Source organism: Vidua macroura, chromosome 3 (genome assembly GCF_024509145.1).
Source record: "Vidua macroura isolate BioBank_ID:100142 chromosome 3, ASM2450914v1, whole genome shotgun sequence".
Taxonomy (NCBI): domain Eukaryota; kingdom Metazoa; phylum Chordata; class Aves; order Passeriformes; family Viduidae; genus Vidua; species Vidua macroura.
Window position 1 is genome coordinate 2,452,079 of NC_071573.1, and position 16,295 is coordinate 2,468,373.

Below are 16,295 nucleotides of genomic sequence, written 5' to 3' on the forward strand. Positions count from 1 at the left end.
GGCTTCAGGTCTATAGAGCTTTTATCCCATGAAGCAGACTATATAAAATAATAACACCTTACTTTTGCCTAGGAGAAATAAAAACGCAGGGGCCCTTGGATCCATGAGTGGGAGCATAAATAGTGCCATAAACAGAGTGCTTCTCCTTCAGAGACAAAAAGGGTCTGGGCTGTAGAAATTAAAAATGCTTTGTTGTCCCTTGGTCTCACCAAGCAAGACATGAGAAATATTGTAGCTGAGAAGGAAGAACTTTTTCCCAGCATATTAAAAGAGCCCTGGTTAGTACAGCTGAGCCCCCTGATTTCAACACCACTTGAAATACAAAATACTTGTGTCATGAAAAAAAAAAAAAAAAATCAGCGTTGCTCATCTCTATCCCCCCTCCAACGCCGTAAAGAATCTGGGGTCACGAGGTGAAACTTGCTGGGAAGCCATCCCCTAAGAGCCACATGGTTTGTCCCAGCTTTTGGGGCGGATCTTCCATGCAGGGAGCTGGCCTGGGAGGTCTCTGCGTCCTCCCCTCTCCGATAAAGGGGACGGGCACAGATGTGGAGGCAGAGATGCCTCCAGCCCTCGCCTGCCTGCTGCTGTTGCTGGCGGGCTGCCTGGCATGCCAGCACCACGCCTGCCACTGCCTGGGCAGGGTTTTCATCTGCCAGGAGAGCCAGGTGCTCCAGGTTCCCCGGGACATCCCTGCCAACACCACCGAGCTGTAAGTAGGGAGAGGGAGAGGTTGGGAGCAGCAGCTACTGTACACACAGTTGTATTGTTTCCTCCCATAAGTGGAAAGTGAGAGTTTGAATAATGCTACAGCAATCTCGTTGCTCGTTTCTAAGGTGTGCAGTGTGGGATCAGCATGAGGGAAAAGTTCAGGAAGAGTTAATATTGTATAAGACACTACAGGTCCCATCAGATCCAATATGCTTGCCAAAAGCGTGTTAAACATTTTAAATGTATGGTTTGGAACAATGCCTTTTTCACCAGGAAAGGGTGGCTGGCTCTCCAAAGGAGCTGCTGCTTGGCCAGGCAAAGGTCAGGTTTGCCAGGAGTCACCTGGGAGAATCCATGCCAGCTGCTTGCAGAGACCAGCCTTTACACCTGGAAACTCCTCTCTGATCGTGCTCATTGTAAGATCTCTCTTAAGGAAGGATTTTGCACGTTATAATGCAAAGTGCAGGCTAAATTTGAAACAGGCATCCTTGGTGCTATGACAGTAGTTTGAAGCATAAAGTCAAAGCTTTCTTTACAGCTTTGCTTTGGCGTCGTCAGAACGTGCAGAGCTGCCCCAAACTACTCAATGATGAGTGTTTGTTCGTACTGCAGGAGCTTTCCAAAGGTTTGTGCTTGTTTGCCGAGAAGCAACTTAATGTTTTCCCTTTGAAATCTTAAAGGCATTGCAGAAAGGACTCCGATAAACATTCAGAGAGGGATCCTCCTCCACCAGAGGAGCAGCGTGACTGTGGCTGGAGAGAGTGAGCAATGTGAAGACAGAGGAGGGGTTTTGTCTATCTTAAAGCTTCTCATTATTTTTCATAAAAGCAATGAAAGCTGTATGGCAGCTGTTTTCTGTGTCAGTAGCACAGGCAAGCAAACGAGCTTGCACAATGGCAAGTATCTAACTGGGAGTGATTGTTTCCATTTTAATAGTTTTAAGGCAAATATCGCCCCTTGCCAACACCCCCACGGACATCTGGCGTTGTTACAACCTAAAGCAAAACCAAAAGGAGTAGTCCTGGATGAAGCCTTTGGTCAATAAGTGGAGTGGCAAGTTTGAAGGGAAGATACAATGAAGAATGATGTGTCACTAGTTAGAAAAATATAGCCCCATCCCAGTTTTACACGCCACAGTATATCTCTGGTTATTATGCCACAGTTTTCCTGGGGCAGAAGTTTTGTTTTCTTCAGAAGGAGGAATTGTTATGCTCACTAACTAGGCAGACTGCAGTGGAAACTTGAGAGAAATGTCTGAATTAACCACAAAAGGTCAGTAAAAGTTTAAATCATTCTCACTATTGGAGGAAAAACTAATCCACCTGTGATTTAGGTCATCTAAATACTGAGTGAACTGTGCTCCAGGCATATGCAGCTAATTTTGTTTAATTTTGCTTTGATTATTTCTTTAGATTACACAGTTAAGGTCTGCCTTCTAGGGATTAAGCAAAAGCATTTTTTAATTATTTCTGCAAAGAAGTAGAGTATCGCTGAAAAGCACCTGTTAGTAAAATGGGATTTGTTTTCTCCTTGTTAACTTCTCAAGAGCTGGTTGAGGATGCTAATTTGTGGGTTCTTAGCATGAGTGTTATTCTCTGAAACAGGCAGAATATAACATGAGTGTGACTGAAAACAGCAAACAAATCCTTTCTTCTGCCAGCACTGTGCAAATACTGGATTTAGAATCTCTCAGCTTTCAACTTTAGAATCTCTCTTCTCACTTTCTCAAAACAAACCAGCTTTTGGTTTCTCAGGAAGTAATTCAGGTCCCATTCCATTGGTATAGCCCTGGGACTGATTTCAGCATGCCTTAAAAATTTGAAAACTGCCTAGAGTATCTTTGAATATACCAAACCTTAGCATTACCAAAGGCAGATACATTAGCTGAAGAGCTATCAAGTGACAAATAAATCTTAGATTTTTCCTTCAGGATCAAAGGGGAACTCTAGAAAAGTGCTTTCCTCTGCATCTCTCCGTTGAGTGCCCACTGGGGTGATTCAGGTGACTGAAATAGGTTTTACTGCTCCAGATGACACTGCAGGTACACTCCTGGTAGCAGGAAAATCTTGCTTTATGTTTTCTCAAAAAGTCTTAATGGGTGAAAAGGGTTTTTTGATCCGTGTACCAACTTAAGCACAGAAGGCCATGGTGTCTAAGAACCCTGCACAGGACACAGGCAGAGACTTCTTGCTGCATACAGCTCCTGCAAAGGTACTTTTTTCACTTAAGAGCACATTCTGGGAGTCTGGATGCAGTCTGTTTTTATTTAATATAAAGGAGAGGGGTTCACTTCAGTACACTTACAGCTCTTCACCTTCCCTTATGTGATCTTGACAGCTTTCCTAAGTTATCTTAGAGTCCTTCCCTAGTGCCTTTAAAATGTAGAATAGGATGCTGGTGAATGCCTTAGAGTGAGAACAGGAGCCTGATCAGCCTCAAGCACTTGTCCCTTTGCTGTGTGTTTCTATTTCACTACAGCTGTGTCTGAAGTTGGGACACTGGCATGTGGCAGCCAGCTCTGACACTTGGTAGGAAAACTCATGATAAAGGTAAAGATAGAGCCCTCCCTAACAATTATCTCTTTGCCATTGCTGAATTTTTTAATTGTTACAATTTTTTTTGTGTTTGAGTGTTGGTCCTGAACACATGCTGCCGTGAGGGATTTCTTTGTGGTCAGCTTCCCAACAGAGAGAGCTGAGGCTCCAAGGGGAACTTGAGCTCTGCAGTGTGGTGCATGAGACAGGGGTTTGATCCTGGATTAGCATCTGCTTTAGCAAGGGTGTTGCAGAGGGAAGGCTGGTAGCCTCTTATGTGAGTGATTTCATTTTGTACTTACCTTGTGGAAACAGAGCAGGGATCAGAATCCACATGCTTCCATCACTCTGATTTCTGCCACATCTACTTTCTCACTTACAGGCCAAAATCTCATGAGAGGATAATTACAGCTTGGTTTGTCCATTGCTTTTTGCAGGTTTCCAAGCACTCTGTAGCTGGCATGTTCTGGTGTCTACAGGGGAGGCTGCAGTTATTAGCTGCTCTGCTTTATAATCTTTGCCTGGACAGGAGAATTCTTGGTATTTTTTTATAGATACCAAAATGCCTGAGAGATGGCTCTGACTTAGAACTTTGGAGTCAATCCATTAGAAACCAGAGACCAGCAGTTCAGATGGGAAATGCAGGCTCACCTGTGTCAAGTATTAACAATTATTTGCCTCGGGGGAAGAGAGGAGGGAGTGACTCAGTAGCAACTGCAGGCAGTTTGCTCCTTGAAAATCTATTCCAGCCTTAAAATCCAGTGTCAAGTTTTGTAATCCATCTTCAGTATTCAGTAGGATTTAATTTATTTGTTAGAGGTCTTGCTTTGTAATGCAGACAAAAAATAACATTCTCAGAAGGGATCCTTCTTAAGATTTAACAAAATACTTTAAGCAGAAATATTTGGATAGCACCAAGTAACAGGAAAACAGGAAGTGGCCTCAAGCTGTGCCAGGGGCAGTTTAGGTTCAATATTAGGAATAATTTCTTCCCTGAAAGGGTCATCAGGCATTGGAATAGGCTGCCCAGGGGAGTGTGCAATCACCACCCCTGTAAGTGTTGTGGATGTGGCACTTAGGGACATGGTGGAGTGGTGAACAAGGTGCTGCTGGCTTCATGGTTGGACTCAGTTATCTGGGAGTTTTTTTCCCCAGCCATAATGATTCCATGATTCTAGGAGGCAGTTTAGCCATTGTCAGAGCAGTTTAGAGCTATGTTATATAGAGTGTTTTCTCCCAAGCATCTGCAAACTATAAACAGCAGGGTTTTTTACTTACTCGCTGCATAGGTGTTGTCTTGCAATTGCTCAAGGATATTTACTTTAGACTATCAAGTCAAGGCTGAGTAGATGTCTGAGCACTAAAACATCAGCTGCCTGGAAATAGCAAGTCCTGTGTTGTGTACTGAGTGAGTCAGAAGTGCTTCCCAGCGAAGGAAGCTGCAAATTATGTGAATTGTAGCTGCAACACTGTTACTGACAGCTGCAATTAGGATGTTTCTTTATTCTTTCACACTTGGAGTAGAAATTACGCTGAAACCTGCAAACAGCTCCACTTCTTGCTTGGGTGTATATACTGATGGACTGACCTTAACCTAAGAAAGGCAAGGTGTGAGAGGATAAAGTAAACTAAAGAAACTAAGACCCATGAAGCTTTGAACTCTCTGTGTGGTGGTGGTTAATCATACAGTTAATCAATAAACCCACATTTTTTCGGGAATGAGGTGAGAATGTTTTCACAACAGCGTATTGAGAACATATTGCATGCTGACTAAAGCCTTTTTAATTATTTTAGTTTTTAATTCAAACCAGCTTTGCATCTGTTAGGCTTACATTCTTCTCTTCCTGAATTTATGATCAGCTCCTACTTTGAAACAGAAAGCAACAGAGTTGCTGTAAGATTGCTGTCTGTATATCAGTGCAGTGGTCCAATGCTTAGGCTGGATTCTGTAGCTGACATTTTAAATGGGAGGATAAAAAGAAATAGGCGGATCATAAGACAGGAAGAGAAACAAACAAAAGAAAATTACACAAAAGGATAATAAACTCAGCAGGACAGATCTTTGACTGGTATAAATGACCAAATATATGTATTTAAAGACACATTCCATTTCTAAACCTTCAGGAGCTTTTGAACACAGGGAGTTATGCTGCACACAATGGAAGCTGCTTTGCAGTGCAGTACTCTGCTGGCTTACTCCTGATGCTATAAATAAATATTTGCACATGGCTCTCACCTTACTTATAGTGTCTGCAGCTTGATGCATGTATGAGAGAGGTATGGGCAAGTCTGAAGTCTCTATATATATGTGTATATATATACCTATATATATATACATAGATATTACATGTATGCATATATGTATAAAATATATCTTTGAAATGGAAGTGCATTCACTTAAAATGTAATTATTTGCTAAATCACCGAGCTTTTTTGCAGGGAAAGAGTGAAAGCCAAGACTTGATTTTGTTTGCATGCAGCATTGGGAGGCTACCAAGCTGATGCCCTACACTGGGGTCATCTACAGAGAGATTCTCTCAATGTACAAATTCTGTTTTTTACACACACACACACACAAACCAACCTGTGTCACATCCCCACACATCTGAAACCAGGCAAAATGGGCTCCTGGGCTGATGAACTCCACATCCTGAAGTAAAGCCTCTCTGTCAGACATTTTAGATATGTTCTCGTTCGGTTCCTACAAAGAATCAAAATGTGCCTAGTGAATGAGACAATAATAAAAGTTTTTCTAAAGTGTTTGGAAGATTAAAGTAGTCATTTGTAGGAGTTACTTTTTCTTGTCTCAAATATGGTGTCTTCGTCTTGTGTGTCTCCCCACTCAAGTCATGAATATAGTTAAAAACCCAGGAGAGTTTGACAGTAATGTTATTCATGAGATGGGATCTGGCAAATAACAAAGTTAGTGTTGAGGCACAGCAGGAAAGAAAAGCCCTACTAAGATATTAAATTAGTAGTTTTAAACTAAAATGTGGTAAAAATGGAGAAGCTGGTAAGCCTGGGGGACATTGCAAAGTGGGATGGAGGCCTGTCTTTTACTTCTCCAACAAGATCATGAATCGCTAAGCAGATTTGAGGAGTCATGAATTCACTGGTGTCATGCAGCAGTTAATTTCCTGTGCTCTGAATGGTATGTTAGGCTAAACACTTCAGCAATATGGATGATTTCCTGGCTTCATTTACTCCCCTTACGACAGTTTCTCACAACTCATCAGTTTTCACTCTGCAGAAGTAAAACACTGTATTTCAGACTTTGTTGCCTTCTGTCTAATACTACAATGTATTAACTCCATCTCTCATCCCATGCAGGGACACTTTGGCACAGGGAATCCTATTGAGTATCACTCAAAGATGACTACTGCTAGCTGGGAGAGCAGAGCATAGTCAGAGCTCCAGGGAAATGCTTTCAGGAGTTTGAGTGGCATTAAAGTGCTTATGTGGTTCAGTCTCAGCTTCAGTGAGCTGCCTCCCCATCCCTCACATAGGGAGCTCAGGGTATTTATGAAGAGAGGGATGCAGACAGGGGTATGTGTGTGGGTGCCACTCGTGCTCTGAGCCAGCAGGGTACAAGCTGCTGCACTGTAAGAGCTACCAAGTTCATCTGTTCATCTGTTATCCCTGTATTTGTCCATGCAGTTGTGCTTTCAGCTCCTCAGTTAGGTTTAGGCATGGTATCTTGGGAATTTGAGTTAATAATTTTCTAGATCAGACACTTAGCAAATTCGTATCAGCATTGCAGTCTTGAGGAGTAAAGCTTATTATCTCCCTCAATATCCCAGGCCGTGCCACTTAAATAAAAAAATAAAATTAAAAAAAAAGCTTCTCAAATACTTGATAATCCCAGGTAAATTTCTGAGATGATTTCTGGAGAAGAGATCCCCAGTGGGATGTGTCTTTGAAAGCTGCAAATCACATTCCTCTGGAAGAGTATCACACATAAAATGTGTCTCCTGATAAGCCAGCAGGAGCAAGTCTGCTGTGCACCTCCAGGGTTCTCTTTGCAGATGCTGAGGGGGTCTCATCAGGCTGACATGTCACTGCTTGTGTGAGAGTTTACAAAGGGTGACAGAAGAGAGTGGGTGAGGAATGCCACAAAAACAGGAAAAGAGCTGCCAAGAGGAGAGATACTGAGTAAGAATATCCATCCCAAAGGGAGAGCTGCTCTAACTGCCAGCAGTTTGTGTGCAGGAGGGGGTCCTGCACAGGTAACCAGAGTTATCTGCCAAAGAAAAATAAGCAAACCTGTGAAACACCCAACTGAGGAGGCAAAGAAACCCATGCAGAGTTCAACATGCCTCACTGTCTCCTCTCTTGTTGGCAGTTTAGTTAGTTCTGCTTAACTTTCCCAAGTCCTTGTGCAGGCAAGTTAACAGATAATTGGGGTAGGCTCGCAGTTAATTTAAATTGTCATAGCTTCATTAACTTCAGTGGAAAGAACTCTGATCATTTTCACCATCTGGCAATGGGGAGCTCTCTCAGCCATGTGTTGTTCATTTTGGCAGCAGCTGATTGGGAATGAGTGTGTGTGTGTGTGTGTCCAGTAAACAAGATAGTTTGGGCACAAAAGACAGGTATTATTTTTCATAGAAGTCTATGAGTTTTACACAGTGAGGGGCAAGCACTCTGGTAGGAAAAGCCACTTTTCTTTGTTTAAGATCTTGACCTTTTCAGACAAAATCTGTAAATTACTTCACACACTTTGCCTGTAGTTTGATTGGGCTGCTCTTATTAGCAGTGAAATTTAAGTCATTAAAATGAAGCTGATTTCAAATTATAGGTCAGACCAAGCATGGACTTCACGTAAGAGTACAGAAAATTATTTCTTCTAATTGTCTCACATACACTATAATAAGGAGCCCAATTTCTGCTTTTTGCTCAAGTGTAATTTCTTTGATCTTGAGGGTCTAGGGTCAGAAAAGCTTGTGGTTTATTTACTTTTGCTCGATGTTTTCCTCCAACTATCCTTAGGTCTTTCAGGAGCTCAGCCTGGAAGGTAGGGATGCTTTTTATCTCCCATTACCTTATCAAGCCTCCTACAATCATTTGCTCCTGAGTAGCTAGAGGAGAACTTACAGACTGTTATTATATGCAGAGGGAGATATGTGTCTGAGTGAAATGAAAACAGCCTCCAACCCAAATCAGCTGAATGAATCCTTGCTTTTCATAAGTATATTGAGCTTGCTGAGCCTCCCTCTTTGCCCAGGCTAACTAAATAATGCTGTATCCTTAAATGTAACATACTCAGATCTTCCTACAAACAGGCCAGCCTCAATTTTGAGCATATACCCACTGGGTGAGCTGCTGGCTGAAGCTTTCAGCTCTTCTCACTCTCTTATCTATTCAAGAATGCTATTACTAGTCAGCATTTCAACATATTTACTTGGAAATTCTGTTTTGTGAATGCCTATGGAGCATGATTCTGAGAATGGTCCTATTGACATAAAGTTCCCCCATATCCACATACATGAGGATGTACTTTCTGATATGAATCCTTGTCCAAATACAGCCAGTTGGTTGGAATTTATTTGTAAATATTTATTAGTCAGGAATTTGTGAATCTTCAGTGATTTTCCAAAAACACTGTGTGCATAAACATGCAGTGGGGAAAAATTCCAAGTTTTTAGTGTTTCATTCATCTTTTGTTTGAGAGTGGAGCAAGAAGGGAATACACTTTCAAATGAAGATCAGAAAATTTATTATTATTATTATTATTATTATTATTATTATTATTATTATTATTATGTGAAATAATAGCATGCAGTGAAGAAGTGGATGGGCTGTGTGAAGATTGGGAAAGAAAGTGGTGTTTGATTTCTCAGGAGATTTTTCTGGTGTCCTATATTTATGTTCCAAAACTTTGGGATACCATGGGATACCTATAAAGACATCTTCCCTCCCTCTTACCCCAAAAGCAGATCCTATCCCAAGAAGTGTGCCCACACACCTGTGTCTGTGCACAGGGTGTCTGTGTTTAACTTCTTCTTACTCCATTTTGGCCCTGGGAAATGAGGACGAGATTGGAAAACAGTGGTGTGGATCTATAGCTGTAACTCCTGAAACGGCCCACGCAGAGGTGAGAGAGTAATAATGGTAGGAGGAACCCTCTGCCTGTCCCTTTTTCCCAAAACCAGGAGGATGGGGTGGGAAGAAGTGATATGTGGTTATCTGAGGTTGGTTTTCTTCACTGAAAAGGAGGCAGGCTAAGAATTACAATGGTTTTCTTTTGAACACACTTTTGGAAGCCTTTTAATGGTTTCATATTCTGTGCTATGTCCTGTGCTTAGAAATAATCTCTGGTGTAACAGACCTGCCTGCACTTGGCTTTGGGAGGTTTGGATTTCAGTGCTTACCTTCAGGGGAAGCTTTGATTTCTTTTTTTCACTTGTACCATCACATGGTATAAACACATTAGGCTGTTGCCCTTAGTAGCCCAATAGGCATTTTTGAGGGCCAGACCCTTTGTAAAAGGGGTCTGTGGGAAACATTCATGCCCCTGAGAGCCACAGACATTCACTGGGGGAAGAAAGCACATCTGTCTCCAGCAGTGGAAGCACCACCTGTGCTGCTTTCTCTGGCATCTCCAGTCTCTCCACAACTTTAAAAAAAGGAGTGCACAGATCAGTCAAATCCATTTTTTTCCTTCTTGATGACTACTGGGAAGCAATCAATTCTGAAGTGTCTTTCCTTGGAGTCCAGTCTCCCAGCAAGAATATTTATAGACACACATAAATTTCTGAGCAAGGAAGGTATAAGTAGAGGAGCTGTAAACCCATGGGAAAGACAGTGGGTTGATGCTAAAAAACTTCTCTTGTCCCATAAGTTTTCTTTGGCCAACAGCACTGCTATGGAAATTTTTGCTTTTCCTTTTTTGCAAGTGAGGAGTCATAAAAGAAGCACAGGCTGTGTTAGGAAATGACAGCAGACCAAGAACTGCCTTGGCAGAGCAACTTTCTGGGTGGAATTACTGGTTTGGGGAAATACTCGCTGCATCTGGATCCCACGAGCTGCAATTTCCTATCTGCAGTATATTGTTGCCATGGCAGATGAAGCCCAGACCTCATTCTCCAGTCCTCTGAAATCAGCATTAGTGGCCCCTGTGAGGGAATACCCTACAAGAAAATCCAGGGTCTGATTCCACAGGCATTCATACACATCCTAATTGCTTGCCAGGGCAGCTCTCCTGCTTCCCAGTGGGACAAATCACAGGTGCAAAAGTACCTGTCTGCACTGATTTGCAGATTCAGGACTTTGTGCCATTGCAGTAGACAGGAAACCACTGTGGGGAAAAATAAAATGGGCTTTGGAAGCGCAAATGAAATAGGTAAAAAAAAAAAAAAAAAAGTTTGCATTTATCTTAAATTACTAGGGGAGATTTTCATTGTTTTAATGGGCCACATGGAATTGATAAAACTATCTTAGTTTTCTATCTTAACAGATTTCACAACATTCCCGGTAAGTATGTAAATGTAGTTTTATCCATTACAGTAACAGCAAAGCTATGGGTTGCAAGAGACAAGCAATTTCCCAAGAGTACAGGGTTTAACCCAGTGGCTTAGCCTCACCTTATTCACCAGACTGTTCTCCCATGGTGAAATGATTCCCTTTTCCAAATAGCAAATGAAAAAAAAAATTACCTCTTGCATATTTGAATTTCTTTCTAATAACTATTTCTCAGCAGAGAAAGTTATAACTCTACCATTTTTTAACGTCAAGTGAGGCGTAAAGTTTCAGGGCTTTTTCCCTCAAATGCATTTTTATTGACTTGGTGCATCTGCATCATCACCTTTTCCACTTTCTTCCTTTCTGTACTTTTCTTCTATCAGTTTCTGTCAGTGTATTAGAAGAGCAGCATTTCACAGCAGTGTTACAGTCAGTAATTTAAAGACAGCTGAGGTGGAGATTTTGTGAGTATTTCAATTATGGCTAACTGTTGGCTCCGTTATGGTCAGTAGGGCTGCCTATGGAGCACTAATTGGAAGGTTTTCACCCTTTTATGAGTTTAATTGCTCTCTGTATATTTCTCCTTAGCTAAAGATCTTCATAAATGCATGAATGTTGCATCTACAGGAAATTTTTAGCATATATTTACAGTATTCATATAACAAACAATATTTCTTTGACTTCCTTCATTTCTCTACTTGTTATTGCTGTGTTATGTCAGTGTGGCTGAGCACACTGCCTGGGCCCAGACCTCAGAAATCATGTTGGTTTTTGAACACTTTACCCTAGAAATTGGAGCATGTCCATCCTGAGCTTAACAGAGCACTGTACAGGCTGGACAAGGAGCCAGTAGTTTCCATGAAGTTCCCACTGAGGAGTGCTTGCCCTTGCAGGTACTGATGCCCTGGTCTGGTGGGGACAGCTTGTAGCCTCAGGGCTGAGGACCAGCACCAGCTCAGGCTTTGCCATTTTGTTTGTCTGTTGAGAGGTGTGGACGCTGTCTGGAAGAGACGCTCTGGCAACGCTGGAAATCAGGGAGATCGGGTCTTTGTTCAAGGCTTTGAAAGACTTTGCCTTTTTTTTTTTTTTTTTTTGCTCTCTGTGTCAGGCTGCCAGGAGCTGGCCTTGGTTCTAGGTGTGGATTCGTCTCTTTAGTGTCCCCCAGGCTGAGCGCACGCGGCGCTTATCAGCTGAAATAGGCAATGAGGCAACTTCTGCTGTGCCTCAGAAGTTCCTGCTTGCGTCTCCTTGAAGATTTTCTGCATTCCACAGAAAGCTTGTTAACCTCTGATCTGGTGGGGTGGCAGACTGCTGTTTCTATTAGCCTGACTTGCCAGCTAGAGTACATCTTCACAATGTCCATTGTGTAAAGGGGTTAATAGATTTCCGTAAAGCATCACATGCTGGTATCCAACTTTCATGAGCAGCTTTGGGCTTCAGCCTATGCTGCATAGCAACACTCAGGGCTTTGTTTAGTGTGAACTCAAGTGATTCAGGATGGCTCTCAATCCTAGAAGCCCAAAAGTCCCAGATGCCTTGAGCTTCAATAAGATGCCAACCGCTCTTCTAAAGATGGCCTAAAGAAGGAGAAAGGTGCACCCAGACTACCCGCAGGTCTAAATTTCACCTTCAACATCAAGTATAGCATCAGTGGAGGAGTTTCCCTGGCTTTGAGTTCCTCCCTGTGGGAGGTCTTTTTCCAACCTCAGTATCTGTATTTCAGCAGCTGCCTAACAGAAGCTGCTGCCTAACAGAAGCTACTGCCCATGTTTCCTCTGCCAGCCTGCCTAGGAGCATGCTTTTCCAAGCTATGCTTAGCTTGCATGGTTATCTGAATGGTCTTTGCCCTTGCTGGTCTTATTGAAGAAGAGGTGGTGGAAAAAACTGTCCAGAAAGAAAACAGTGTCAAACCAATCACTAATCATTCCCTGCTATCTCCATGCTGAAATAGCAACACTCACTGAGAGGTTACTTCTGCTAGATAAAGGATAATCACCTAAAACATCTGTGTGCCTTGGAAGATTACCCTTGAGTGAAGGAGAGGCAAAGACAGAAAATATTTTGGTTGTGGCTTTCTATATTTTCAATGCTTGATATATAGGATGAAGAAGAGGTTGTGATGCTTAATTTCTTTTTTTGCCTCTTTGACAGTAAGACCAGTTTTCCTCAGGGTAACCAGCCCCCTGAGCTGGTAGACCGAGGTGGAGAGAAAGTAGACCCCCTGTAATCCAGAAGGAAGTAATTAATGATATGTTGGGCCACCTGAAAACTCACAAGTCTATGGCACCAGATGTGATTCACCCAAAGGCACCAAGGGAGCTGGTGGAAGGGCTCACCAAGCCACTCTCCCTCATTTACCATCAGTCCTGCTTAGCCAGGGAAGTCCCAGACAGCTGGAGGTTGGACAGCGTCACATCCATCCACAAGAAGGGCTGGCAGGAGCATCCAGGAAACCACAGGCCTGTCAGCCTGATCTTGGTGCCAGGGGAGGTTATGGAACAGATCACCTTGAGTGTGATCACAGGTGCTCACAGGGTCAGCACAGGATAACTAAGGAAGCAGTCAGCAGGGGTTTAGGAAAGGCATGTCCTGTCTGACCAGCCTGTTTATGACCTGGTGACCCTCACCCCTAGTGGGTGAGGGAAAGCCTGTGGATATAGTCTGCCTGGACTTCAGTACAGTCCTTAATGCTGTCAGCATTCTTCTGGAAAAGCTGGCAGCCCACGGCTTGGACGGGTGCACTCTGGGCTGGGATAAGAGCTGGCTGGATGGCTGGATCCAGGGAGTGATGGGGAATGGTGCCACACCCAGCAGGTGCCTCGTGGTGACCCCCAGGGCACTGGGGCCAGTCCTGTTGGTATCTTTATTGATGATCTGGACGAGGGTATCAAGGGCACCCTCGAGCACAGATGACACCAAGCTGGGTGGGTGTGTTGATCTGCTGGGGGGCAGGAAGCTCTGCAGAGGGATCTGTACAGGCAGGATAGGTGGGCTGAGACCAACAGTATGACCAAGTGCTGGTCCTGCTCTTAGACCACAACAACCCCATGAAGTACTAAAGACTGGGGGCAGAGTGGAAAGCTGCCCAGCAGAAAAGGACCTGGGGGGGGCTGGTTGGCAGCACTGAACGTGAGCCAGCGTGTGCCCAGGTGGCCAAGAAGGCCAATGGCACCGGGCCTGTCTCAAGAATAGTATGGCCAGCAGGACCAGGGCAGTGATTGTCACCCTGTACTTGGCACTGCTGAGGCCACACCTGAAATGCTGTGTCCAGTTCTGGGCCCCTCACTGCAAGAAGACATTGAGGGGTGGAGAGACTCCAGGGAAGGGCAATGGAGCTGGGGAAGGAGCTGGAGAGGGAGTCTAAAAGCAGCAGAGAATATTTTTTAAGACAATGCAGCCTTGTAAACAAAGCCCTGGGAAATAAACATCCTTTACAACTGTCAAGCTCAGAGCAAATGTTCATTTTCTCATTGCCAGAAGCATTCCTTAATCTGAGAAAGTGAGAGAGAATGGCTGCGATCATACGTACTCTTTGAACAATCTATTTGCAAGAATAGATATGAATGTCACACTAAAAAAAAAAAAAAAGCAGTTGGCTATTGAGGTGAAATAATCAAAAGGGCTGAAATAACAAGCACTGGATCTAACCCACCAGGTCAAGGGGTATAAATTAGCAGCACATTTTCTTGACAAAGTAATCACCTACAAAATCCATGCATTCTCACTTTTCTTTTTTTGCAAGGCCAACTTGTCTTTGAAACTTAAAAGACTTTTTGCCATGTAAAACAGAGGAAAAAGATAGGAGATTCTGCAAGGAAGCTGCAATTAGAGTAAAGTAATGTTGCAGACCTTTGAAATAAATCTGCGGGAACACGTAATGATTCTCGAAGGGTAAGTGTGAAACTTCACAGGGACATTTCAGGTTCAGTGGTTGATGCTGACTGTCATTTTTTCTTGCCCTTAAGCTAAACCAAACATGGTTAACCAAGCCTCTTGCAGCAAATCCTATCAGCTAGATAAGATGTGCAGCACTTAATGTACGGAACGCTGGCTGATTGTGGATGTCGCCAGAGAAGAATGTGGGGCTAACTCATTTTTTTGTTAGAAACTCTGACTGGGACAATTCCATCTCAGCATGAAGAGATTATCACTGCACCACTGATTGGTTAACCTCTGTTCCCATTATTCAGGTTTCTGCATGCAATAAATTGTCTGTCCAATACACATTGAAAAATCAGTGGAAGAATTCCTATTGATTTCCCTTAGATTGTGTCGTAATATTGGGGCCAGTCTTTTTACTGCATTGCTTTAGCACTTGGTCATCAGCAATGAAGCGTCAACTAACAGAAGCCAAGCAGTTGTGGCAATTTTTTGTCAAGTCGTGTTTTTTCTCATGTGACTCATGAATGGATGTTTAGAATAAAATGAGAGCATTAGAAATAGCCAAGTTCTTATACAACTTATACCCTTTAATTACCTTCTGTCACAGCAAGTTATCATTGTTTTTAATTTAGCAGATGCCCTCAAACTGGCAAGATATGCTGTTTCATCCCTGCTGGAAATGTTGATTTGCTTTTTGGTTTTTTTTTTTTAATTTTAATATGAGACATCAAGGAGGTGGAAGGAGAACAGGGGTTTCAAGCACACTGACATCCAGTACTGTATCTTGTGTTTCCCTAACTCTCTCCTCAAGGTGAGCAGTCAAGATAAGCCAATGATCTGCAGCCCATCTAATTTGTTTTTTCATCATTTTCTTAAGTTGTCTTATGTGCAATAATCATTACAGTGTAAGTGACACTGCTGGGAAAATCAATTCTTCCTCACTGAATAGAAAATAAATTACACTACGCTTGAATCATAATTGGCATTTTGTTTATTTTGTTGGACTTGAAGTTAACCACTGGGTACTTTGCCCAGGAAAATTCTGTGTCTTCTGGCAAAGGTACCACTTGCTATAAACATTAAGGAATTTACTTCTGATCAAAATGCAATAAAAAATGTTCATGGATCTACACACTGAATTTTCTGTCAGATGTTCAATATTACGTCCTTGAAGACTATAAAGTCTCTGAATTTTTATTAGCAAGATGGAAGTCTATTCCAGACAGGCTTTGAACCACGCTCACCACTGGAGCATGTGAATGACTTTCAGCAGTACATCTGTCATATATTCTATTATTACAAGATTACAATTCCTCTTCTGCTGTTTATCTATAATTCAACCACAACAATGAAGAAGACTCTTATGTGCTATTCATGAGCACAAAGCCCACATAACTGATGCCAGCTCTTCAACCTGAGGATGAATGGGAGTTAGCAGAGGTTATCAGCACCTTGCATTGTTCTCACACATCTAGGGTGTTATCCCACAGTGTGCCAAAAACCTCTTCAGTTTTACTATATTTGATAAAATAAATTCAGGACTGGTAGTTTGTACTTGGCTTAAATTTAACAAAAAGTTTCATTGGAGGGGAAAAAAAGCAGGGGGCTGGGGTTGTTTAAGTGCTTTAATTTCCTGTGTGGCACTTACTCCTCAGAGGAGATGCTCGGGGTGTTCAGGATAAAAGCCCTGTGAAGGAAGGGGAGCTC

The 16,295-nt window shown here is 42.7% G+C and overlaps 1 protein-coding gene across 1 annotated transcript in view; it reads left to right on the forward strand.

Moving 5' to 3' along the window:
* The first annotated feature begins 449 nt into the window (after window positions 1–449).
* The window catches only part of FSHR (follicle stimulating hormone receptor), an 81,549-nt gene continuing 65,703 nt past the window's right edge, over window positions 450–16,295 (forward strand). The window contains exon 1 of the mRNA XM_053973347.1: window positions 450–712. Coding sequence (XP_053829322.1) covers window positions 450–712 — 263 coding nt within the window. The remainder of the gene's footprint in view (window positions 713–16,295) is intronic.